The sequence below is a fragment of the Vombatus ursinus genome, unplaced genomic scaffold, assembly GCF_900497805.2.
Source record: "Vombatus ursinus unplaced genomic scaffold, bare-nosed wombat genome assembly UNPS02014789.1, whole genome shotgun sequence".
Lineage (NCBI taxonomy): Eukaryota > Metazoa > Chordata > Mammalia > Diprotodontia > Vombatidae > Vombatus > Vombatus ursinus.
This window is the reverse complement of record NW_020954567.1, coordinates 6,588,509-6,615,810: the sequence shown is the minus strand read 5'-3', so window position 1 is coordinate 6,615,810 and position 27,302 is coordinate 6,588,509. Positions and strand designations below refer to the sequence as shown.

General features: G+C 41.5%; 1 protein-coding gene and 1 long non-coding RNA gene across 3 annotated transcripts in view; one reads left to right on the top strand and one right to left on the bottom strand.

Moving 5' to 3' along the window:
• Window positions 1-27,302, bottom strand: part of RCSD1 (RCSD domain containing 1) — an 81,886-nt gene that overhangs the window by 14,178 nt on the left and 40,406 nt on the right. Inside the window, exons 2-3 of one of the 2 annotated variants that reach the window (XM_027868376.1) lie at window positions 4,832-4,939; window positions 3,478-3,567 (exon numbers count right to left, since the gene is read on the bottom strand). In XM_027868376.1, coding sequence (XP_027724177.1) covers window positions 3,478-3,567; window positions 4,832-4,939 — 198 coding nt within the window. The remainder of the gene's footprint in view (window positions 1-3,477; window positions 3,568-4,831; window positions 4,940-27,302) is intronic. The other variant, XM_027868377.1, reaches the window with a different exon arrangement.
• Window positions 44-15,605, top strand: LOC114047552. Its single transcript, XR_003569623.1, has 3 exons — window positions 44-971; window positions 14,011-14,191; window positions 15,462-15,605. It is a non-coding gene; the product is annotated as an uncharacterized LOC114047552 (long non-coding RNA).

Sequence of the window (27,302 nt, the reverse complement as noted above, 5' to 3'; positions counted from 1 at the left end):
CCTCCTTCCTTCTTTTTTCCTTCCTATCCACCTTCCTCCCTTCCCTTTCTCCTTTCTTCCTTCTTTCCTTCCTTTTTTCTTCTTTTCTTCCTTCCATCCTTCCACCTATATTTATTAAAGTACCTGCCACACAGAAGCCACTGCACTAATTATGGAAGACACAAAAACAACAACAAAAAAAATTACATAGTCCCTGACCTCAAGGAGCTTACATTCTAATAAGGAAATACTTCATGCACACAGATATGCAAACGTGCAAACACATGCAAATTAATTTCAGTGGGATCAGGGCACTAACAGCTGGGGCAATCAGGAAAGGCTTCGTTTTAGGAGGTTGTAGGTGATAGCTGGTTAAAAGGAGCCTTAAGGGCAGCCTTGAAGGCAATGAACCTTGAAGGAAGCCAAGCATTCTAAGAGGCCAAGGTGAGGAGAGAATGCACTTCCCGAAACAGGAAGGCAGCCTATTCAAAGGCTTGGAGGTCGGAGATGGCACTTCAAGTCTGGAGAACAGAAAGCAGGCAATTTGTCTGGAATACAGAGTTACCTCAAGGGCAATACTATGAAATTCTTCCACCTCCTGCCCTCTTAGAAGACACTGGGCCTTAGAGGCCTTCAGCTCAGTCCTGTCATTTGACAGATGAGGAATTCACCGCCAAGAGAGGAGAACCAACTTGCCCTAAGTCACCCAGAGAACTGGTGTCAGAACCAGGACCAGAACACAAGTTTTTTCTCTGTACTGATTGGCTAGCCAGCCGCATGGGGATGATGAATTTCTGCTAAGGCCTGTCAGACTGCTCATGACATCATAGGATCTCTGCCTTCAAGTATTTAGTTCCTAAGAGCTAATATTTATATACAAAAGAACCTCAAAGATCACCTGGTCTAACCCTTTTGTTTTCACAGATAAGGAAACTGAGGCCCGGGGAGTTTAAGTAACCTGACCAAAGTCACACTGGCAGGAAGTATCCGAGGTAGGTTATGAACCTGGATCTTTTGACTCCAAAGTTAGGGCTTGGCCCAACCCTACTCATCCCCACACTTCTGCTATCCCCTCTTTCATGGTGCTCTGGTATCAGTACCTGTTATTAGAGGCAATGAGTGGAATAGGAGTGCTCTGGGTGGTTCAAATCCCTTTGCTGGTTCCCTACGCCAGACTGCCTGTCTAAAACTGCTTGTCTGGCTTATTTTTCTGTGTACTTCAAAGACCTTAAAGATACTAGCCAGAGGAACCTACATTATGCCTCCTTCTGTTGGAAATGACTCCTTTCCTTAGCAAGTTACTTGCCTTTCTATCCAAGAGTTCCATCCCTGCCTCACTGAGCCCTTGGCTATTCCATTAGTAATAGCTGGGAACGGGGACCAATAACCAAACTAGGGGCAGCTAGGTGGCACAGAGGATAGAGGACCTGGAGTCAGGAATATCTGAGTTCAAATCCAACCTCAGACACTTACTGAGCAAATCATTTAACCTCTGTTTAACTCAGTTTTCTTTTCTGTCAAATGGTGATAATAATAGCATCTCCTCACCAAGGTTGTTGTAAGGATCAAATAAAATAATAATTGTAAAGTGCTTAGCACAGTGCCTAGCATATAGTAAGCATTATATAAATGTTAGCTATTATTATTATTATTACAATGACGATAACAATTATTTCTTTCATCCTTCTCCAGGCTTCATTCCTTTCTCTCCAGACTATCTCCATCATAGTTTCTCACCCTGGAAATTCGCACTGCCTCTCTGGTCCCTTCCTCTGATTGGCTGGTTGCTCTCAATACCTCCATTTTAAGGAAAGTGTTCAGGGTAGTCATGTCTTCATTCCTCTCCAAGGTCTACTCTTTATTTTATAGACTTTTTCCTCCAGAGTACCTTTTCTCTACCTGCTCCCCTTTTGATTTTTCAATTCCTTCTATCTTTCCCCATTAGAACATAAACTCTTTGTGGGCAGGGACTGTCTTTCCTTTTGCTTGTATTTATATGAATAATGCTTATTCATCTGAGCAAGTCACTAAAATGGTGCAATCTTATCTTATTGCAAATATGCTCTCCCTGGGCTTTTTCATCCTATCTATGCTGTTAATTTTGCAGAATAATTTTTTGGGGTTCATACCTATAATATCATTGCTATAGAGAGCTCCCACTGAGAAAACTCACAATACCAATGCAGAACAATTGTTCTGCTACTTTCAGTCTCAAAGAACTGCCTGGGGCCATGAGAAGTTAATGACTTGCCTAAGGTCCCCCAGCTAGGTGAAGTAACGGATAGAGCACCAGGCCTGGAGTCTGGAGAATCTAAGTTCAAATCTGTCCTCAGACATTTACTAGCCGTGTGACCCTGAGCAAGTCACTTCACCTTGTTTGCCTCAGTTTCCTCATCTGTAAAATGAACTGAAGAAGGAAATGGCAAACCACCCCAGTATCTTTGCCAAGAAAAACCCAATGGGGTTATGAAGAATCAGACATGACTGAAACAACAGAACAACAAGGTCACACAACAAGTGACTGAGACAGAATTCAAACCCCAATCTTTCAAGCTGTAGTCCAGTGTAAGTTGGTTGATCCCAATCAAAGGTTCAGGCTAGGTGGCAGAGGTATGATCCTATAGAATTGAACTCCTGTGTTGACTTTATTTGCTTGGGGCGTTTCTGGTCAGGTGAAGAGTTAGGGCTTGGTCCTAGTGGGAACATCACAGAGGAGATCTAAGGGGCTGCCTGTGTCTCCATGGATATGACAGAATCATTCCTGTTAACTACAACTAGATAAATAACAACAGGTGAGTGTATAAGCAGTGAAGGCTATTATTGGCTCTCTCTATGATATCTGAGCTTTTATTATGTTGGTAGCCAGTTATTTATATCGTTGGCATTCTTCCAGCTATTCAAAACCATGGCCAGTCTTTAAAAAAAAAAAGGCCTTTGCAGGGCCTTTGCATTTCTATTATTATGATTATAACCTCTGATACCAATTACTACCATGTATTAATATAGTGCTTTTCTTTAACTGTTCTTTTCAGTGTAAGACTGAAAGTTTTCCCCAGTGCTACTCAAGATGTGAAAATGTAGATGAAACCAGCTCTCAACTCTTAAATGCAATGCACCCTAGCTAAGGCCAGCCAGTTTCCATCTTGTATAGCCCCAATGTTATAAAATGCATTTAAACAGAATAGTTTATGATAGAGGGCTCTGTTCTCCACCTTCCCCACCCCTAGCCCATCACCTTCAAAACTCCTAAAAAAAAAGATGCTTAGAAGGGTGGGAGGAGAAAGGAAGGGACTCAGGAGAAATTCTGGGGAAAAAAATTTCCTTTTTATGAATTATCTACTGTACTATATTTGGGTTATGTTGATGTTTCTGGGGTAAAGACCATGGCCCCTGGATGCACACTAGTCTCCTGTGTGCTGCTTTACACAGAAGTAGAGACCAGGGCAGAACATCCTTCTACTTCCGGAGTGACTTTTAAGTACCATCAGCTTTACTTACCTCCTCACCATTCTGGCCCATCTCTATCTTGGGGGGGAACAGGGAAAGGGAGCAAGGTGGTTTCCTTCTTGTTGGTTTATTGGCTGGTGGCTGGAGAGGGGGCCGACAGACACACAAGAGAGAAAAAGGGAGAGAGAGAGAGCTAGTTAAGTACCAAAGAGGAAGAGGAAGGAAGGGAAACCCATCCCACAGGGTATCCAGGGATATCTTCAGCTAGTGCAGGATTCTACTTGATGGAAGAGAGGCAGAGGATCAGGCATTCCTGGGAGTTCCCAGGATTTATATCTCTATATAAAGTCCTATTTAACCATTTGCCCATTTTCAACTTTTAATCTCTTCTTTCCTGTCACTTTCCTTCTGATGGAATTTTCTCCTTTTCCTCCGGTTGAGATTCATCCACTTTTAACAACAGATCAAGATAATACAGAAGCTGGCCTCTTTCTAAGTGGTGGCTGGTTCCTTGTTTCACTGCCTTCTGTATCACCCTCATGACAGTTCCACCAGGGCTAGAAATTATCAACCCATTTTTCACATGGGAATACAAGAGCAACGACAACCTGATATGTCTCATGGCAACCCTGCTGTCTCTTAGCTTCCATGCTTCTGTTCCCCATCCCTTCAATGAGCTCCTAGACTATAGGATTCAGTGAGCCTGCTATAGCTTTCATCTTTGTAAGAGTATCATGGCCTAGTGTAAATTAGACACAAATTGTTCCAGGGTTGGAGCATCTTATCTCAAAAGCTCAGCCCTAGAAGGCCGAATCTCCTATTCAAATCCACTGGTCTCTCCCTGTATCTATCTGTCTGAGATAATTTCCTTCCTAGAGCTTCACTAACTCGCAGTTTCCTATAAAATAACCTCTCTTTGGCCTTTTGCTGATCACCAAATTCCCAGTGCATCAGCAGCTGTCTCCCTCACACTTCCTCTTTGGCCTACATAGCACAGTTACCAGCCCAAGATTTCCTAGACAGAAGGCCCTTCTGGAGAGAAAAAGGGGGAGATTTAGGTTAGTACTATGTAAATATTAATTGATGTTGAGCATGAGAATGAAGATAAAGATGACCCTGCCTTAGAATGAATCCAATTTTCCATTGCCCCAGTAGCCATATGTGATTCACAATCTGCGAGATGTTTTCTGTCTCTTCCCCAAAGGGGTCGCCAAGATCACACACCAGACACACCCACAGACTTTGGATTCAGACTAAATTCCTTCCTGGGTTCTCTTCTCATTTCAGTGACTTCCTTGTCTCCTCTTCACCTCCTCTCCTACCTAGACCACACTGGCCCTGACTCTTCCTTCTCCCACCGAAGATGCCGTATTTCTGAATTATGAGTTGATTACTCTTCACTTACCTCCTTAGCTGAGACGGCCGCTGCCTGCTCTCTGAATCGGCCTGCGAGTTGAGCCACAGATGGGGATGCTGAGTTGTCAACACCGGCATTAGTGTCTGCCGGCCTGTCCTACAAAATTAAATAGAAACGAAAACTTAATCAAGTATGCACCACAGGCTTACTATGTGCCCACCCCTGGGGGAGATACCAATGAAGCGTAAAGCATAGTCTTTGCCCTCAGGACCCTTACCGTTTAGTTGGGAGGAGATTAATCATGAATTTTGTTAGCATCTTGCAAAATGTTTTGGAGGTACTCTATGTGACAGCAGGTGTACCGACCCACAGATTTACCCTGAATTCTATTTTTAAAATAGAAATGCACCAAAATGGGTTTGAAGCTAAAATCAATTGCAATAGGAGAAATAAATGTGAATTATTTACTATTAACTACAATATGTACATGACAATATAAACGAATAGGCCAGATGCTCAAAAATGGTCACTAAACTTGGTCCAATATTTCTGGAAAGGATTTAGGAATTATGTTAATAAAGGGGGTGGGGACCAAAATGATCATATTTTATTTTTTAGCACAGAGATCCCAGTGCTAGGCATTTACTCAAAAGACAGGGAGAAAAGTCTTAAACATCAATCAATAAATAATCAATAAACATTTAAGTGCCTACTATGTGACAAGCATTGTACTAAGTGCTAGGGATACAAAAAAAAGCAAAAGATAGTCTCTGCCCTCAAGGAGCTTACCAAATATTCAAAGCAGCACTTTTTTTGGTAACAAAAAATTGTGCTACATGAATACAATGGAACATTACCATACTATTTTAAATGATGATTATGAAGAATTCAGAGAAGCATCTGAAGACTTCTATGAACTGATGAAAAGTGAAGTAAGCAAAACCAAGAAAACAACATACAAAAGACTATATAATAATGTAAACAGAAAGAAGATAAAAAATTTTAAATAAAACAAATATAATCTTCAAAAAAAGAAAGATGGTCTTCAACGACACTCATGATAAAAATATACAGAATGAGAATGGCAAACAGAATCCACTAGGGTAATTCTCAAGTTAGTTTTTGAGAGGTAGTGGTTCCCTACTACTATTCACTCTCCACTGTGTGGATAGCTTGACTTGGAGTCAGGAAGACCTGGGATCAAATCCTGCCTCAGATACTGACTAGCTTTGTGACTCCAGATAAAGCATTTAACTTTTTCAGAACCTGAGTTTCCTCATTTGTATAATGGAGGCAGTAATTGTACTTACCTCACTGGGTTGTTTGTGAATATCAAATGAGGTAATATATGTTATGTGCTTTGCAAACCTTAAAGCAGTCTATAAGGGTGTGTTATGACTATTGCTCCTAAAATCAGGACTTGGTCTTTTTACTACCAACCTCCCTTTGATTTATTCCATAGGGCCTTTCTTCTCTGTGTATCTGACATAGAACCTTTCCCCCTTCCCCTCCCCCCCCCGTGTGTGTGTGTGTGTCTCTCTCTCTCTCACCAACATGGGCTTAGGCTGTTTACTGAGGAAGTTATGATCTTATTCTTCAATCATCAAAGAGGCTATTTTCAGATGTTTGGCCCTAGAACTGTGCCATCCTACCATTAACTCCCTTTGTGACCATTAGCAAATTGCTTAACCTTTCTAGGTCTCAGGTTCCTCATCTGGAAAATGAAGGGGCTGGACAAGATGACCTGTGAATGGTGATCAATATAATAAGCCAGCATCAAAGAGTTCATGAAGAACAAGTTTTATTGAACTAACCTTATCTTTTCTTTCTAGTCCTAAGTGATGCAGTGGACTTTGAACTGGGAAGATGTGAATTCAAATCTAGCCTCAGACACTTTCTAGATGTATGACCCTGGGCAAGTTACTTAACCTCTGTCGCCTTGGTTTTTTCATCTGTAAGATGGGTGATAATAATTGCACCTGCCATCCAGGGCTGTTGTGAGAATAAATTGAGATAGTATTTTTAAAGTGCTTTGCAAACCTTAGAGTGATATATATGACTATCAAGCTATTATAATTATTATTATTATTATACAAGATGACACAAGTAGTATGTATCAGAGCCAGAATTTGAACCCAGATTCTCTGATTCCAAATCTAGGACTCATTCCATTGTACCAGGCTGCCTCCATGTCTGTAAAATGGCCACTCCTAAGATGGCTGCTATGATGAGGATGGTGATGAGCCTTGCACGTGAGAGAAATTACAAAGGCACAATTTCCTTGTGAACAAGATGGAAAGGCATGGACTCAATGATAATACAGTTAAGTGAGTTTGGAACTGGGGAAATAACTGGTTCAAACTAGAATGTTAATTAATGGCCTAATGACAACCCTTCCAATCTGCAATTAAAAATTTCATGCACTGAGTCATCTCCTAGGACTTGGTTGACATTTTAAATGATACATCTGTAAGCGTTTCTTGTAAACAGTAGAGTTCATCATCCCCAATCTAATAGAATACTGTTCTTGACTGAGAAAGAGATGCCTTAGTAATATCCATCAGTTGTTTATTCTCTTCTAGTCACAAATTCAACTTAATTAATTTCTTATTTACTTAACATCACCTGCATAATTAGTACCGCACCATAGTGACAGGAGATGCAGGCGAAAGCCGTGGTCCGTCCTTCTAGGAGCTCAAGATCTCATTGAGGAGATGAGATATATATGTTAGAGGAGCGTGAAAGCAATGCATGATTAAGTATTGTTGTTCAGGCATGTCTAATTCTTCTGATCCCTTAAAGTAGCTTACCATTTCCTTCTCCAGCCCATTTTACAGATGAGGAAACTGAGGCAAACAGGGTTAAGTGACTTGCCCAGGGTCACACAGCTAGTAAGTGTCTGAGGCCAGATTTGAACTTAGGAAGATGGGTCTTCCTGACTTGAGGCCCAGCTCTATCCTGCCCCAACTTGATTAAATACCAAAATGTATAATTCAAACAACAGATACTATGGGATGTCAAATGAAGGAAACAACTTCCTTAGCTCTGCTACTCTGCCCCTTCATAGGTAGGAGGATGATCCATCAATCTCTCCTATTCCTCTTCCCTATCACTCCTTTAAATGTTGCTCCATTAATGGATTTTCTTACCTGGCCTACAAGATGCCTCACCTATGCCCTCTCTCACCAAGGTAGGCAATAGGTTCTTCCTCATCGGATGTTTTAATCAAAAACTAGATGACCACTTGCCAAATGTGCTGAAATGGGATTTCTTTTGTCACATTCAAGTTGGATTTGATGGCCATGGCCCTTTCTGCTCTGAAATTCTGCAATTCTGGGATTTGTATCAAAACTCAAAAATAAAAAACAAAAACCATCCTTCATAACAGCACCATAAACTAACCGTTCTCGTACCTCATAACAATCCAGTAAAGTAGGAAGTGCAGGTGGTACTAGTCCCATTTTACAGATATGATTATTGAGACTCAGAGAGATGAAATGACTTTTAAGTAGACATAACTAGTAGGCAGAAGAGCAGGAATTTCAACCAGACGCTCCAACTCCAGCACCCTTCCCACTACATGACGAAGTAGGAAGTTGTCTAATATTCATAGAGCTGGAAGAGATCATTTTTAGAGATCGTCTTGCCCAGGTAGTCAAGTCAAGGATATTTCCAACCCCTATTAGTGCAGCTGCCTCTGGGGCTGAGCAGAACACCTGTTTAAATATCCTCACACACCAAGTTAGGAAATCCAGAGATTAATATCCTGTCCTCTCAGAACAAGGGGAATTGATGGAGACAGGGTTTACTTAGTTGAGCTTCTCCGTGGCTAGGGCACTGGACAGAGCAGTCTGCCCATCTCTCCCGACTCCTAGCCTATCTACTAGATCTGCTAGCCTATTACTATTATTACTCACATAGTGCTGGCAATGCATTTAACTCTGCCTCAAAGGTGCCAATCATTAGCTGCCTGAAGAGGCTCATTCAGCTAAAAATATATCCTGTAAGAGAATCCAAAGCTCCTCCCCAACTTCCCCTTGTTTGAAGCTGACGTTGGCAGGTGGCTAGCTGGGAAGGAGAGAGAGAACCCACGGGGCCTGTGGACGGGACTGGAGCTACAAAGACAGGACGTGGAGGATGGCAGATTAGAGGAAGAGCTCTCCAGACATCAGAGAAGCATCGACCTGAAGAGTTGGAAAGGATGTTAGTGAACACCCAGTACAACTCTTCATTTCACAGATGTGGTAAGAATCTCAGAGAAGTTAAGTGAGCTCAATAACTTACAGGATAAATTACTAAGTGGCAGAGAAAGGAATCACAGACTCTCGGAATTTCAGCTCTAGAGAAGACCTCGTTGTTGTTTAGTCAATTAGTTATGTCCCACTCTTCGTGACCCCATTTGGGGTTTTCTTGGTAAAGATCCTGGAGTGGTTTGCTAATTCCTTCTTCAACTCATTTTGCAGATGAGGAAACTGAGGTAAACAGGGTTAGGTGACTTGCGAAAGGTCACACAGCTAGAAAGTGTCTGAGGCTAGATTTGAACTCAGGTCCTTCCAACTCCACATCCGGCACTCTATCCAGTGCACCAGCTAGCTGAGGGGCCTGCGGCAGCCACCTAATCCAACCCATACTCCAAAAACAATTTTCTCTCACTGATACAAATGGTCATCCTGACTTTTCTTGAAGACCCTATTGAAGCAGCCCACTCCATTTTTGTGCAGACCTCATCGTCAAGAAGTTGTTGGGATGTCTCCCCCCGACAATGAGCCTAAGTTTTCTACTTTGCCTGTTGCACCCATTACTACACAAGGAAGACCTCCACTGCCTCTCTTGTCTCAATCAAGTTGTTTGATATCAAAAGTAAAACTTTGAGGGGATGACTTATAGAACAACATACTACAGCTAGAAGGGGCCTTTGAAATAATCTAGTAGAATCATTGTTGTAGTTCAGTCATGCCCAACTCTAGGTGACCCCATGGACATTGTCCTTCAGGTTTTCTTGGCAAAGATACTGTAGTGGTTTGCCATTTCCTTCATCGGTGAGTCTCTATTTTATAGATAAGGAAATGAGGCAAATAGAAGTTAAGTGACTTGCCCAAGGTCACATAGCTAATAAGTGTCTGAGGCCATATTTGAACCCCGATCTTCCTGATTCCAGGCCCAGTCCTCTATCTACTATATCACATATCATTACACGTTACTATTAGGAAAATGAGGCCCAGAGAGGTTGGGACTTTGCCAAACTTATGTCTTTTGAGTCCAAGTCTATCATTCTTTCCACATCATAGTGGAGAACGGAGACAATTATGCCTGTAACTGTTTTTCTGTGCCCTTGTCACGTTTGCTTTCTTAGAACTCAGTGAGTGATTCTTCTTTAGCACTGGCCAGAGTCTCCACAACAATTTTTACTGCTCAACCATAACAAATTCATTCCTGTCATACTATCCTATATTGTGGTCAGCTATAATTATTGCCATTTTCCTGCTGGGTATGTTAAGGCAAAGAGAGGACAAGTGATTTGCCAAAAACCACATAGCTAAGGCAGAGTAGGGGGTGAATCTCAGAATTCTTGATTACTAGTCCCCTGCTAACTTATCTACAAACATTGCTTCTTTTTCACCTCTTTTGAAATGGTGACATGGGGAAGATGTACGGTCCTTCATACTACCTTAGACTAATGTCCCAGCTAATATAATGGTGTCCTGGCTCCCTGCCTCTGCAGTCTTCATACCCTGGCAGGCATAGATAATTAACTGTGATGTGTAGACTTAGCCACATGCTATATGCTCATCTTAGTCAAGGGAGAGCAAATGAGTTCTCAAAAAGCTTCCTGTTCCTGGCTTCTAGACTTCAAAACCATGCTGTCTCATCCTAGGACTTGCCTCAGAGCCTGGAGCCTCCTCATCCTGATATATCCAACTATCCATGTGACCTTCTCAACCTGGAATATCCCTCTGTAAGACTTGCCCTGTTCTCCCATTGGTGATTTCCTCCTGAGCCTCCATTTTGTGCAAGGGCCCAGGCCAACCTTCATTCCCCTCCTGGCCTTGTTCTTGGCTTTGGGACTTCAGAGTCATGCCCCTAAACCAGAGACCTCCCCTCCACCCCCTGGCTTTTTTGCTCCCCTTTGTATGTGTCTTCTTTCATTAGAATGTAAGCTCCTTGAAGGCCAAGACTGTGTTTTTTTTTGCTTGTATTGGTATCCCTAGCACTTAGCACAGTTCCTAGCACATAAGTGCTTACTCCCTCCCTCCCTACCTCCCTCCTGCCCACCCTTCCTTCCTCTCTTTTTTCCTTCCTTCCTCCCTTTTTTCCTTCCTTCCTTCTTTTTTCCCTCCCTGGGCCAGAATTAAATCATCTAAATGTTGGAGAAGATGTGGGAAAATTGGAACATTAATGCATTGTTGATGGAGTTATGAATTGATCCAACCATTTTGAAGAGCAATTTGGAACTATGCCCAAAGGACTATAAAAATGTGCATACTCTTTGACCCAGCAATAGCACTTCTAGATCTGTATCCCAAAGAAATCATAAAAATGGGAAAAGGACCCACATGTACAAAAATATTTATAGCAGTTCTTTATGGAGTGACAAAGAATTGGAAATTGAAGAGCTGCCCATCAATTGGGAAACAGCTGAATAAGTTGTGGTATGTAATGGAATGCTATTGTGCTATAATAAATAATGAGCAAGCAGAACTCAGAAAAATTCTGATGTGTGGACTGATGCTGAGTGAAGAGAATGTTGTACACAGTAACAGCCATGTTGTGCGATGACTAACTTTGATAGACTTAGCTCTTCTCAGGAATGCAAGGGTCTAAGACATCTCCAAAAGTCTTACGATGGAAAATGCTATCCACATGCAGAGAAAGAACTATGGAGTTTGAATGCAGATGGAAGCATACTATTTACTCTTTTTTTTTCTTCTGTTTTGTTTTGTATCTTCTTTCTTGTGATTCCTCCTATTGGTTCTAATTCTTCTTTACAACATGACTGATGTAAAAATACGTTTAATAGGAATGTATCTGTAGAGCCCATATCAGATTGAACACCATCTTAGGGAGGGAAAAAGGGAGGGAGGGGGAGAAAAATTTAAAAATCAAAAGCTTATGGAAGTGTTTGTTGAAAACTAAAAATAAGTAAATTTAAAAAAAGAACTGAATCATCTCTAATGCTCATCTTGCTCTGGACCTTGGTATCTCTTATCCCTACAGTCTACACTTCTTTTTCTTTTGATCTAGGCGATGGGCTTAAGTGACTACCCAGGGTCACACAGCTAGTAAGTGTTATGTGTCTGAGGCTGGATTTGAACTCAGGTCCTCCTGACTCCAGGGCTGGTGCTCTATCCACTGCGCCACCTAGCTGCCCCCACAGTCTACATTTCTTGATCATGATATGACACCAACATAGTACAATGGAAAGAACATTGGCTTTATAATCAAAGACTCTAGTTCAAACTCTGGCCTTGCCACATTTTACCTATGTAATATTGGTCGAGCCACATAGCCTTTGGCCATCAATTTCCTTGTCTGTAAAAGGAAATGAGGGCCTGGCTAGTTGACCCTTCAGGTGTCTTTCAATTCCAGGTCTATGATTCTAAGTATAACTCTTAGTGGCTAAGTATCCCACCCTTGATCCCATTATCCCAGTAGCTGGGTCTCATGGGTATTGCTAGATATTCTTAATACCTACTGGCTCCCCATTCAAACTTTTGCTGATTGCCTGCTTGGACTTTAACCAATCACTTTTCCCATTTCTGTCTGTATTGATATCCCAGATCTTGGACTCTATCTGAATTTTGATTCATGGGTCATGGGGGTCAAGGGTTGTTCACATCCTGCCTCTCCTTTCTCCTTGGACAGATTTTCTGGTCTCAGATTTGCTTTGCAGACTCATGTTTCTTTGTCCTTCCCTAGCCATGTTCCTATTTTTATGTCTTTGTGACCCTATAGGTTTCCCTCGGTTTAAAGCCTTGGCTTTCCTTGTCTAGCTCACCCTATTGCTACTCCCGCCATCTCAGTCATGACAACGAGCTTGAAACCTCCCCTTGCCTCCCTCTCGTCTCAGCCTGCAATTGTAGAAGCCTGAAGAAAATAACCTCTAAAACGTACTCTTGCTTTTTGTAGTGCTTTCTTCTGAAAACCATGGAGCCCTTGTGTCCAGACTGAACAGAACCTGCCAGAAATTCCTGCCATAGAGCTTCAGTAAAAGTTAGATGTCATGGTCTTTCCAAATACTAGCATCTTTGTCCTTGAACTGAAGTCTGATTCTTACCATACTGCCCTGGCTCTGACGCCTTCTTCCCCACCCTTCGTCTTGGCCCTAGGCCTGGGCTTCTGGTACAGTCTCCAGGCCACAGTGGTGCATGAGGAGGTCTCTCAGGCTGTAGCTGAGGGTAGAGACTTGGAGAAGGAGTACTCATAAATGATACTCAGAGCCTAAGAGATGATGGATGAGTGCCCTAGGACAGAGAAAAGGCCCATTCCGACCCCTATCACCATTCATAGAGACCAGATCCTGACAGCACTAGGGTTTGCTCCCTTTTGGCTTCCCCAGTCTGATAACTTAGAGTAATGGGATCAGAAGAGAACCTCAGTGGCTCAGTGAGAACCTCATCTGGACTCCCCAGATGCTTTTAGAAGAAACATCGCTTAAATCAGCATTCCAGGTCATCTATGTATAAATCCTTCTGGCTCTAAAATTCTATTACCACTGGTGGAAAGTTCTTCCATAGCTAATCTAAATTAATAGGGTCATAAGGTTATAGATTTAGAACCAGAAGTTACCTTAGACATCATCTAATTCCCTCATTTTGTAGATGAGGAATCTGAAAAATCCCTCTTGTAGCAGGCTGTGTTTTTCCTCTTATTCTTGTATAGGAGATTGCTTACAACCAAAAGGCTTTCCCTTCACAAGATTCTCCCTCAAACTTTAGTGCAGGGGTCATATTATCAATCTAATACCTTTTTCTATTCATGGGTAGTAACAAACACTTTGTCCTTTAGCATTGCTGGGCAAGTGGAGTGGAGAAAGTGAGGAGGAAGGAAGGAGGAAAGAATTCAGAGAGAAAGGCAGGAAACAGACAGGGCTCATGGGAACACTGGAAAATAGTTCACAAAGAGTTAGAAAAATTCCCAAATCTCCACGTCAACTCTCATTTGCCACCTTTTGGGATCTGAAAATGGCTAATCTTTGCCCTCTTCTGCCCTCTTTCCTTAAACCTAAGGAAAACTCAGTAAAGACTCCAGCTCAGACAAAAGAGACCCTTGGAAAACATGACCTTCTGCAGACTTCTTTCCTGAGAGCACTGCCTACAACTTGTCCAGTTTATCCGGCAGCATTGTCTCCTTCCCTTTGTGGTTCTTCAAGATGTGACTCTCTGAGCAGAAAGACACATATCTCATTTGGTGAGTATTCTTAAAGTATGGCCCATGATGCCTAGTGGGAATTCAAAGATCCTCCAAAGGTCCACAGGCTAATCCAAAATATTAGGGAGTAAATTCTAGTGTCTAGGAGAGGTTCCTGGATAGCCTAGCCTCAGTTCCCTGAATGTGTTCAAATCACCAGGCCCAGCCAAATGTCATCTCATGGCACTAAAAATAACTTGTGAATGTGATTGCTGAGCTGTTGGAGATCATGGAGAAACTACAGAGAATAGAAGGGGCATTGTTGCCACAGATATGGGCAATTGTCCCTTCCTCCTAAAGGGCAGAAGAGACACAGGAGAAAATAATGTTGTGAAGAACTTTAAAAGCCAAAAAGAAGAGTTAATATTTTAGTCTAGAAATTATAAGAAGCCATTGGAGCTTATCCTGTGAAGGGCTGGGGGTGGGGTGTAAAAAGGTCAATTTGGGTTAAAGAAAAATCACTCTGGCAGCTCTGTGGAGGATGGAGTGAATGAGGACACACTTGACGCATGGGGACCAATCAGGAGGTCATGGTAATAGTCCATGATGAATGGATAAGAATGATAAAGGCCTAGGGCAGCTAGGTGGTGCAGTGGATAGAGCACGGGCCCTGGATTCAGGAGGACCTGAGTTCAAATCTGCCCTCAGACACATAACACTTACTAGGTGTGTGACCCTGGGCAAGTCACTTAACCCCATTGCCTAGCCAAAAAAGAAATAAATAAAATAAAATAAAAGAAAAGAATGGTAAAGGCCTGAACTTACTGGGTGAGTGGGGAAGAGGGATGGCCATGTGAGAGCTGTTGTGGAAGTAGAAATGGTAAGATATGACAACTTGTTGAATGTATAGGATGAGAGAGCATGGGGAGTCCAGGATAACAACACAGAAAACTTAGGGGACTAGAATGATGGCGCCCACTACAGAAGTAAGAATATAAGAAAAAACTTCACAGGATCATAGATTTGGGAGTTGGAAGGGATGTTAGTGATCATCTCATCCAGCCCCTTCATTTTACAGATGAGGAAACTGAGGCCCAGAGAGGTTATGACTGGTCCAAAGTGAAATGGAAAGTGTGGTATTTGACCCCAGCACCTCTGACTCCAAATACAATACTTTTCCCATTGGACTACTTCATAACACTGATCTATATTCCTAATCTACCTAAACTTAAGAACACAGCAGTCACTGGTCTTACAGTCTCTTCTCACCTCTAACTAAAATCTAAACCCTGCCCCTGCTCACACCCAACCTGTTTCTTTACTTTTCCAGTGGGAAGAAAGAATATCAGGTAATCTGGAATCAACAAGGTCAACAGCTGCTGCTCCAAGGTAGTTTTTTTTCTCTTTTCCCTAGTGAAAATTGGGAATAAGTGACCACAACAATAAGGGCAGCTAGGTGGCTGCAGTGGATGGAATGTTGGGCCTGGAGTCAGGAAGACTCCTCTTCCTGAGTTCAAATCTGGCCTCCGACACTTACTAGCTGTATGACCCTGGGCAAGTCACTACTCCTGTTGGCCAGGGTCCCTTCATCTGTGAAATGAGCAAGAGAAGGAAATCGCAAACCGCTCCAGTATCTCTGCCAAGAAAACCCCAAATGGGGTCATGGAGAATTAGACATGATTAGAATGGCTGAACAAAACACCACCACCACTACTCCCACTACTACTGCTTCCACTACTCCTCCTCCTACTATCTCCCATATGTATAAGCAAGACAAGAGGTCTGTGGAGTCTTCTGCTTTGACAATAATTTTAGTGGATCAAAAATGTGAGAAATCCTAGTTTCATGAACAGATCATTGGAGAAACAGTCAAAAACCACATGCAAACTTAAGTGTCTCACTGCCTGGGGTAAGTCGTTTCATCTCTGCAGCACAGTAGAAAATGTGCTGGTATCTGAGTCAGGACACCTGGGTTTGCTCCCTGATTCTGTTAGCTATGTGACACTGGGTAAGTGTTTTCACCTTTTTTTGAGCCTCGGTTTCCAATGTAGTTCATAAACCTGAAAGGGCTATATAATCACAAGCTATTGTTATTATCTGTAAAATGTGGATAATAATCCTACCTATTTCAGAGGGTTGTGGTAAATAAATCATTTTATCTTTATAGAAGTTATGAGCTATTATACCCTTTTCCTCGTGGAGGTTCAAAAAGCTTTCAGGTTCCCTGGAGACAGATGTGTGTCTGTGTGTGTGTGTGTGTGTGTGTGTGTGTGTGTGTTTAAAGACTGTGTTTCCCCATTTCTCAGAGCATCTAAGTGGCACAGTGAATAGAAGACTGGCTTGCAATTGGGAAGACTCATCTTCATGAGTTCAAATCTGGCCTCAGTCGGACACTTACTATAGCTGTGTGACCTTGGGCAAGTCATTTCACCCTGTTTGCCTCAGTTTCCTTACCTAGAAAATGAGCAGGAGAAAGAAAGGACAAACCACTCCAGTATCTTTGCCAAGAAAACCCCAAATGAGGTCACAAAGAGTCAGACATGACTGAAAATGAGTAAACTACAACAAAAACAAAATTTCCCATCTCACCGAGGCTGAAATACAGAGATTACTCAGGGACTTGATGCCACTACTGATGAGCACAGAAGTTTTGACTCAATGTGAACATCCAATTAGCATAGCACACTGTAGCTCAGAATTCCCAACCTCGAGACCCAACAGTTTCAGTCTCCCTGGTAGCTGGGCTTACAGATGTGTGGAGCCATGACAAGCAACCCAGGTGCAGTCTACAAAGGCCAGGCCATATTATACTCCATGCTAGTCCTGCTATCGCGGGCAGAAAGCCTTCTTAGTTCTGCAGCTATCTCTATTGTATTTCAAAAGAAATATTCCTTCCACCATTATTCAGAAATGTTTCACTGGCTGTCCTCCCCTCCATGTTTGAAATGCCCTCCCTTCTCTCTTCCACCTCTCGGCTTCCTCCAGGACTTAGTTCATGTTCTATCTTCTGTCAGGGATCTTTCCTCGTCCTTCTCAGCTTTGCTCCATTCTAATGCCTCCCCTCTGAGATTTCCTTGTATCTACTCTGTATTTAACTTGTATGTTCACAGTTATTTACATACTATCTCCCCCATTAGACTGTGAGCTCCCTGAGGGCAGAGACTGTGTTTTTGCCTTTCTTTGTATCCCCAGTGCTTAGCACGGTGCCTGGCACATGGTAGGTGCTTATAAATGCTTCTTCTTGTTGCTGGGGGCAGATATCAGCCTGAGACTGGGGTGGCGAGCCAGCAAAGGATGGTTGTCTAGCAGCTTCACTAATAAGGGGGAAAGAAGAATGTGAGCTACTCTGAGAAATAAACAATAAGATTCAGTGAAGTGTGCCCCTTGTCTCCTGTGGTTTCACTATAGGATCCTTTTTTTTTTTTTCATTTCCTTCAATAACTATACCCAAGAGCTACCTGGCAACACCCTCATGAAATGCATTTTAAGAATCAAAGAGGAAATGGGCCCTAAAACCCTGCAGAAGAGTGAATCTTGATTCAAATCTTTAGAGGAAGTTTGAAGCAGCTAGGTGGCCCAATGGACAAGGCACTGGGCTTGCCGTCAGAAAGACCTGAGCTCAAATCTAGTCTTGGACACTTAGGAGCTGTGTGACCCTAGGCAAGTCTTTTAACCATTGTTTGAGGGGTGTTGTGAGGATCAAAAGAGTTAATATTTGTAAAGCACTTTGTACAGTGCCTGGCACATAGTAGGCACCATAGAAACGCTCCTTATTATTATTACAGATGTGTTTTAGATGAAGAGGCAAAGCTAATAGGTGATTACCGAGGAGCCGATCATCCATTTCACGGGCTCTTCAGCCTTCACCTTTTCTCCTTATTTCCCCTCTTTCTTTTCCTTCCTCTGGTCTGTTTTTTGACCATTTCTGTAGCTACCTAATGACCTCCATCAGAGGGTGTGGAAGTGAAGAGAGAAGATCAAGTTCAAGTTTTGAGACTTGTGAGCTGCTCAGGTTTGAAAAAGTAAAAAGTTTTTTGGGAGAGGTTAGGAGGGTGAAGGCCTGGTAGGATGAGAAAAAAAAAATGCTGAATTTAGAGTGAAAAGGCCTGGGTTTGAATGGTGCAGTGGATAGAGCACTGGGCCTGGAGTCAGGAAGACCAGAGTTCAAATGTGGCCTCAGACCCTTAGTAGCAGTGTGACCCTGGGCAAGTCACTTAACTCTGTTTGCCTCAGTTTCCTCATCTATAAAATGCGCTGGAGAAAAAAATGGCAAACCACTCCAGTATCTCTGCTAAAAAAAAAACCCCATATGGCAACTGAAATGACCGAACAAGAAGTCTGCCAGTTATTAGCTGTATGACTTCAGATGAGACACTCTGTTTCTCCAACTATAACATGAAAGTGTTAAGCAAAAATATCTCTAAAACTTCTTTAAATCCAGTGATTCTGTGAGGTTGTCTTGATCCTGGCTCTAATATTTAGCAGCTGTTCAATCACGGGCAAATCACTTAACCTATTTGATTCTTTATTTTTCTCATCTGTACTATCTACTTCATAAGAGTATTATAAGTAAATCACTTTGCAAGTCTAAAAGTGCTATATAATGTGAATTATTGACTTACTGATGATGGAAATATAGAGTAAATGTGGGGGTTTGGATTATTTATCTTTCAGTCACCTGAGCCAATGGAGTAAATCAATGACCCTCAAGGTAATTTCAAAAAATGTTTTTCCCCCTTTCTCTGCTCTCCTTACCTGCTTCCTCCCTCCCCATCCTTCCCCCATGAATTGAATAATAAACCTAGCCTTCTGCATGCATGGGCAGGGTGAGTTTAAGGATGCCAATCCCTAGTTGCCACACATCCTGCCCTTTGGGGAGATTGTGGTAACAAGTGATGTCATGAGCTTTCTTTGGGAGACCTTGGACAAAATAAATCACAAATCTGGGCCTCCTTTTCCTCTTTTGTAAAATGAGGAATTTTAACCAGATGATATCTAATTTCCCTTCCAGTTCTTGATCTAGGACCTTATGGTTTGCCTCTGCAATATGACTGATTTAATAAACGTAAACACATTTGGTGTCTGTGCATCTGAATATGAGATTGTGTGTTTGTGTGTGTATGTGCCTGTGTGTGTGCATGTATGTGTGTGAGTGTGTGTGCACATGTGGGTACAGGGCTAGGTTGGTGACATTTGTCCTTCAGGCCACAGGAAGCCAGGATCATAGCATTCTAAGATTAGAACAAGGAGGCCAAGGGGCTGAAGCCATCTCCACTGTCAGCTGCAGTCTCTCAGGTTACATGCAGTTTCACAACAGGAGAATCCGTTTTTCGGGTTACACTCTTCCCTCTCAGTAATGACAGTGCACTCCTTGGCAGGCCTCAGATTCTTCTGTGAGGGCTCCAAACAAGGCACCCACCAGAATCCTCCATGCTCATTCATTTGTTTCTTTATCTGACCAACATTTACCAACCACCCACAAAATACAAAGCACATGCTTGGCACTGTGGGCAATATGAAGAAATGTAAGACTCCCCTAGCACTAATCCTGTGTTTGTGCCAGTAACAAATTTGTCGGCCACCATATCGTCAGTACATGTACGCCCCCTCCTCTAGTAGATGAAAATTGCTGGCCCCTGGAACTTTGGACCAATCTATGCGCTTGATCTTCTAAATAACTTGGGAGAAACTTTTGGCCTTCAGCTTGATAGACTTATTTGTCCAGTGAATTGCACTTTGGTTTTCATCTGTCATATGTTAAATCTGGCAGTGGATATATCAATCTGATGAGACATTAAGAGGTTTTGGTATCAGCTTATACTAATAATGGCATTCTAGACCAGATACGTCAAACATGGGGACAGTATGTGGCCTATACTACTCCTATGCTGGACAGAATCAGATTAAAAGGTGATGGGAAATGTTTAATAAAATACATAATATGACATAGATCATTTTAATATGTAGTTTTCTAAGTCAACAAGGCCCCAGGGATCTGTTTCTTTTTGTTTGACAGCACAGATTTAGATGATGAAACTACTATCAATCACACAATTCTTTAGCTATTCTAGGGAGACCAGATCTACAGGGAAGTTATTTATGGAAGTAGCAATACATGGTCTACTTTTTCAAGATTTTTTCTTTATCACAACTGATAACCAATTGAAACAATTGATAACAACTGAAAACCAATACTATAAGTTTGTACTAGAGAAAGCTCATAATGAAAAGGATTAAAGGAACTATCCCAGCACACATGTTTGACTTCAGAGGTTAAAGAGTGATTCTGTAGGAATCAGGAGGTACTAGTCTTCCCTCTTCACCTCCATTCCACCAATCCCCTTAAAGTGAAATCCTAGTGATAAATTACTCACAGTGCTAATCTGGCACCTTATAATTTTTAAAGATAAAATTGTTAAGCATCTATTGTTCTCTCCATCTCCACCTCTTGCTGAAAAAAAATAGAAAGCAAAGAAAAACGAAACCCTTGTAACAAACAAACATGCATAGTCAAGCAAAAAAGTCCCATATTGGCCATGTCTAAGAATTTGTGTCTTATTCTACAAATGTAGTCCATTAGCTCTCTGTCAAGATGGAGCACCTTATAAATTGTAATGCACCTTGCTAGCAAAGCTGTGAAGTGTTATCGTTTGTCATTAATCCTCAAAACTATGTCAATGTCCGGCTTATTACTCAGATTGCCTCAGGTTCAGACAAGTTATAATGCCTTGTTATGCATCAATAAAACAGAAATATGCACCTTTAAAAAAAAGTTCCTCTTTGTCCATAAAGAACTTACAACCTAACTGGAGTCTCAAGACATATGATGTGTGACTAAAAAGTGAGGAGAATGTTCTCTAAACAATCCATTACTTTATTGCTGTAACTTGTACTAACAACTGACATTTATACAGTGGAAGGGACTGTAGTCAAGACGTTATGAAGGACAGGACAAGTGGCTAGGATTAAGGCGTTACAAAGCACTTTTCTCACCACAATCTAGTGGGATGATCCCCAATTTACAAATGAGGAAAATGTGGCTCAGAGATATTAGGCAAATTGCACAGTTACACAACTAGTTAAGTATCTAAGGCAGCATTCCAACCCAAGTCTGCTAACCTCGAGTCCATTTGTCTTTCCACTTATCCAGCTACCCACACTCATTAGATTGTGAAATCCTCAAAGAGGAAGGATCGTCTTTCCCTTTCTTTGTATCCCTAGCACTTAGCACAGTGCCTGGCACATAGTAGGTACTTAATAAATACTTATTGATTGACTGGTTTATGATGGTGACCCAGATTGTGGGGAGCCTTAAATATCAGGCCATGTCAATCAGTCAGTCAAAAAGTATGTATTAAGCATCTACTATGTGCCCAGCACTGTGCTAAATGCTGTTTTCTTGTATGGAGTGTGTAGCCATATAATGCTGAAGTACATTCACACTTTAAGGCCATCACACTTAAGGAATTTTTATATGATATTCTGGGGCCACAATTCAGAATTATTATATCCATCTTACAAATGAACAAAGTGAAATACAGCAGAAGTTGAGGAACTCATCTGTAACCAAGGATATCACTGGCTCCTCCATGATTAGAATTCCCTGAGAGTCCAGATTCCCAGATCTATCCCCTCCCTCAATTAAACTTTGTTCCCTTACAGTATTGACCTCCTAAAAACAGCAGGAATTTGGGGTTCTGGTATGCCAAGGCATTCAGCTGAACAGTGATCCTGGTGAGAAAAATAGGATTCTAGATAGGATTAAACTTGATAGCTATTTATTTTATCCCTGGAGAAGGGGTGCCAAAAATTGCTCAGTCCTTAGTCTATTTACAAACCCTAATTTGACAATTGGTATTCTTAATGTGAGTTCTTTGTCCAAAGACAAATGAATTGACATATTTTTAGAACAGCTAATTGGCACTGATATTGGCATTCTAGTCATAAATGAAACCAGAAAAGGAAAGAAAGTTACTAACAATCTCTTGGACAGGAAAAGGAATTGGTAAAGTTGGTTTCATCATGTATCCAAAAGTTTACAGTTTCTTGGGACACTTGGTCACCTAGCCTTGGAGAGCTCATAACAAGAAGCAGAAAGATCATCATCGAGATATTAATTGTAGAGCATGAAGAAGGAGGGTAGGGTCCCTGAAGAATTCAATAAGAACTTGCATAACAAATCTTTGATAATCAGTGATGATGTGAAGGTGGGCACTGGGGAAGATGATGAAAAGGATATTGGAAAATAAAATTCAGGTTTTAAAATATCAGAGACCAAAAGTTTGTAGATATTTCATAAACCCTGCTTTCTTCAAAAAGGTAGTTGGAAGGTGCTAATGAATATGAAAAATACAGGGGGAAAATCATATGGACATTGAATTGGTTATTTCTTCATGACTTGGACATGTAGCAAGGTGTACATTCTGATTCAAGACCCCAGAGACACTCAGGGCTCAAGCTTGCGTAAAGTTTTAGACAAAGCTGATGTGACCCTAATAAGATATTGCCCCATCACCTATGAGGTAAGGCCAGTGGGGTATTCTGGATGACTGAAATCAGGGTATTTCCTGAGATGCCTGATAAGAAATGAGGAATGAGGGGTAAGGATCCAAGATACACAGAAAGTAAGGAAATGTGAAAGGGAGGAATGCCCTGTCTCTGGATCATTTAAGCCTTAGCATACATGCATTCTGGGATATGGGACCATACCAGTCAAATCAATTTTTACTAACTTACTCAAAAGAATGGAAAAAAATGATAGATTGTATTATGAATTCCCCTCCCCCCTCCCTGCCTGCAAAAAAGGATGATAAGGACAATATCAAATCATAGATTTTAAGCTAGAGTATCTCTCCTGGTTGTCTTCCTATCTCTCTGACCACTCCTCAGTCTCCTTTGCTGGACCTTCAACCAGGTCACACCAGTTAACTGTGAGAATCCCCCAAGGCTTTGTTCTAGACCTTCTTCTCTTTTCCCTCTACATTATCTTGCTGCCTTAGGCATATGTGTTATGTGCCCTACTAATGTACCTTTATGCTATTGATGGTTTTGTAAGTGTATGCCCACTTACCCTCATGGACTGCGTATATTGGTGGAAAGGTGTGTTTTAGATTTATGGGCAGAATGTTATGCTCTAAGTGTTCTTATTTTGCCTTCTGTTTAGTAAATATTTTTAAGAATTAATGGTGTCATCTTGGCTGTTTTGTTTAATGGGAAACACACCAGTAGGGGCTCAGGGGCTAAAGTATACTGTACTCCCCCTCTCCTCCCACCAAGATTATCCCATGGATCCTGAAAGTGAGTTATAGCAGTGTGGTCAACCTTATGGAAACTCCCAGCCGGTTAGTATGGTTACAGATTGGGTGAGCAAACCAATCCAGAAAGAGAATATGATTGGGCATTGTGCCTACCAAGCTAGACTTGGAAGACATCTGTTATGTCCACCCCTCCCTGTATCCCAAGACTTCTTTAGTCCAGGATAAACATTCCCAGTTCTTTCAACTGATCCTTCAATGGCATGACTTCCAATCCTTTAAGCATCCTGGTTATCATCTTCTTGGATGTACTTCAATTTATCAACGTCCTTCCTAAAAGGACTGAACACAATATTCCAGATGTGATTCGTCATTTCCCTTTCCACCCCTCTCACCCTCCAGCTGGACTGAACTTCTTCACTGAAAGTTTAGATAAGTTTTATAGAGCACAGCAACTTGATTATGGCAGGGGAGGGGGTGGGTAGAGAAAAGCGAGGGAGGGAAAGGAACAGCAGGAAGGATAGGATAGGTATGTTTGAATTTCAGCCTGCAATGACCAGACCTCAAAGAAGAAGGCTGTATCTCCTCTAGCTACTCCTTCCCCTTAGGGGACCAGGACTGCTCTCAACCCCTGGCTTTCCCACCAGGAGCTACTCATGAAACCAGTAGAATGATCCCTCCTCATATTTGCCCTGAAGGGTCTGGGGTAACTTCTTTCAGAAGAGTCATGTTAAAGTGCCAGCCTTCATGGGCTTCAGGAGTCAAGAGCTGCTGAAGGTGGAAGTCAGCATTTTCTGGCATCTGCCTGATGCAGCAGGCATTAGCATCAAGGGAGACACCTTGGGATGTTCCTCAGAACAAGTACCCTAGTAGGCAGCTAGGCTTTCTCTTTTAATACTGCATCTTGGGACTCTTTGTGGTTGCCAGTTTGAGCTTGAACTACAGATGGGGGTGGGAGTATGGAAAGACATTATCCTTTTTGCCTTACTGACCCAGCCAGCAGACAGAAGACATTAACCTCATACCTTAATATTGTGGGGAATTCACACATTTGAGTCTTATGAATCACCCAAAAGGACAGACTGGCCAATCAGTCTGATTTAGGTCAATATGGTTTTAGACTAAAGCCATGGGGATCACAGCTCAAAGCAGGACCATTCTTATACTAGGGACATTCTGGGAAGTCATGGAAGGCAGACTACAAGGATGCCTTAACAGAGAGTAAGCTTATTAGCTTAAGCCAGAGGTTCCCAAACTTATTTGGCCTACCATCCCCTTTTCAAAATAAAAATTATTCAGTTACCACTCCTCCCTAGAAATTTACTTTTTTTTAACCCTTTAACAGTTTTTTTTGAAATTTGTGTCAAAAAATATAAAATATTTTTAATGATGCATCTTAAATTTAATAATTTATTGTAAAATTGTGTTGTTTTTTCCTACATTGAAATTTTGATGACACAATATTGCATCATGTAACCATTTAGTATCATATTGTAAACAAGTCATTACACACACATATTCCTGCCCATGCATGCTGGACTTCCCAACAATGCACAATATGCTGGCCTGCCAACACTTGCTTGTTAAGACTTGTTGATGGACTTGATCACTGGTCGATTATAACTTGCACTTTGTGTGTTTATTTGGAAAATAATATAATCACTATGACTTTAATTCTCTTACACAACAGATGAAACATGTACTAATGGTTTTTGAAAATTTTCTTCTCTTCTTTCCTTATGCTTCTACCACCCCCTCATTTCTATCCAAAGTCCCCCAATTTCACCTGAGGCTATTACCACCCCCCTGGGTCACTCCCACACCCCCAGGGGGCAGTATTGCCCACTTTGGGAACCTCTGGCTTGAGCAGACAGAAGAAAGACCTCTTCTGTTTTATGCAGAGGAGAGGGAATTTCTCTCCAGCAAAGTCATATAAACTGAATGTAAGCCATATTGGCCTATTTGAGGGAATGGTCTTCAGTTGGTTCCAGTAATGTCTTAAGTGATTTTTGGAGCCACTCCAGAATCTCAAGAAGCAGGTGATCAAATAGGGGATTCTAAGCAGAGTAATTCTCTTGATTGCACTGGGATGAACAATGCCCAGTTCATTATTGTCCTGGGGGAATGGACAGGATTTCCCTATATCTTTTGTTCTATCCTGCCAAGTCTGAAAGGGAGGAATCAGGAAGTGAGTGGTGCTGGGAAAACAGAAATGGGAACTTTGGGTCCCAATCAACTAAAACAAACTCTTATTAAGTGTCTGCTTTGTACAAGACTCCATGTTAAGTGCTGGGGACACAAAAATGAAACAAGACAGAGCCTGCCTTCCTAGAATTTACCATCTAATATCTCAATCTGGATGTCTCTCGGAGATCTCAAACTCAACTGGTCCAAAATTGAACTCGTTATCTTTTGGCCAAAACCTTCCCTACTTCCTAACTTTCCTATTATTGTCAAGGGGACCACCACCCTCCTAGGCACCCAGGATTACAATCTTGGCATCATACTCAACTCTTCACTCCTACTCACCCCACTTATCCAATCTGTGAATGTTATTTCTTTCTACCTTCACATCTCTCACATAGGTTCCTTTGTATTCTTCCATATTCAAATGGGTGCCATCTTAGTGCAGGTCCTTATCACCTCACATCCATCAGGATTATTGCAATTATTGCTGGTTGGTTTCTCTGCTTTAATTCTCTCCTCATTCCAATCCATACTCCACTCGTCCACCAAAGTTCTTTACATAAAGCCAATTTCTGACCATGTTATGTGCTCCTTTACCCCCTTTCCATCTTCCCTTCCCCTCAGTAAACTCCAGTGACCTCTATTGCCTCTGAGAACAAATATAAAATCCTCTGGCTTTTAAAGTCCTCCACAACCTGGCTCCTTCCTACTTTCCAATCTTCTACACCTGACTCCCCTCTGCATTCTCTACTACTCAGCAACACTGTCCTTCCTGCTGTTCCTCACACTGGACCTATAAATATTTTTGTATAAATAGGTTCTTTTCTTTTTTTAAAAAACCTCTTTACACTGTGTAAATTCACTGTAGACTATGTATGGACCAAAGAATCCAACAATACCACTACTAGGTCTGTATCCCAAAGAGACAGAAAAAAAAAAAAAAGGAAAAGGACCTACTTGTATAAAAATATTTATAGCAGCTCTTTTTGCAGTGGCAAATAATTGGAAATTTTGGGGATGTCCATCAATTGGGGAATGGCTGAAAAAGTTGTGGTATATGATTGTGATGGAATATTATTGTGCTATAAGTAATGAGGAGGGGGTTGTTTCAGAAAAACCTGGAGAGACTTACAAGATGCAAAGTGAAGTGAGCAGAACCAGGAGAATGTTGTACACAGTAACAGCAATATTGTACAATGAAGAACTGTGAATGACTTAGCTATTCTCAGAAATACAATGATCCAAGACAATCTCAAAGGACTCATGGTGGAACATACTATCCACATCCAGAGAAAGAACTGATATTATCTGACTATGGACTGCCGCATACTATTTTTCACTCTTTTTTTTCTTCTTCCCTTTCTTCTTTTCTTTCATTCTATTTTTTTGTTCGTCTTCTTGTACAAAATGACTCATATGGAAATGTTTTACAAGATTGCACATATATAATCTATGTCATATTGCTTATAGTCTCAGGGAGGGGGCAAGGAAGGGACGGATAGAATTTGGAACTCAAAACTTAAAAAAATATTAAAAATTGTTTTAACATGTAATTGGGGAAAAAATAAAATGCTATTTAAAAAAAGATGTAGGGATGTGGAAGGCCAGCCAAGGCATTGGGGGTGGGGAGGAATGTGAAATACAAATGCACAGAAGCAGAAAAAAGGCTATCCAGGAACAGTAAATAGTCTGGTTTGGCTGGAACATAGATTACTGGAAGGGGAAGAATA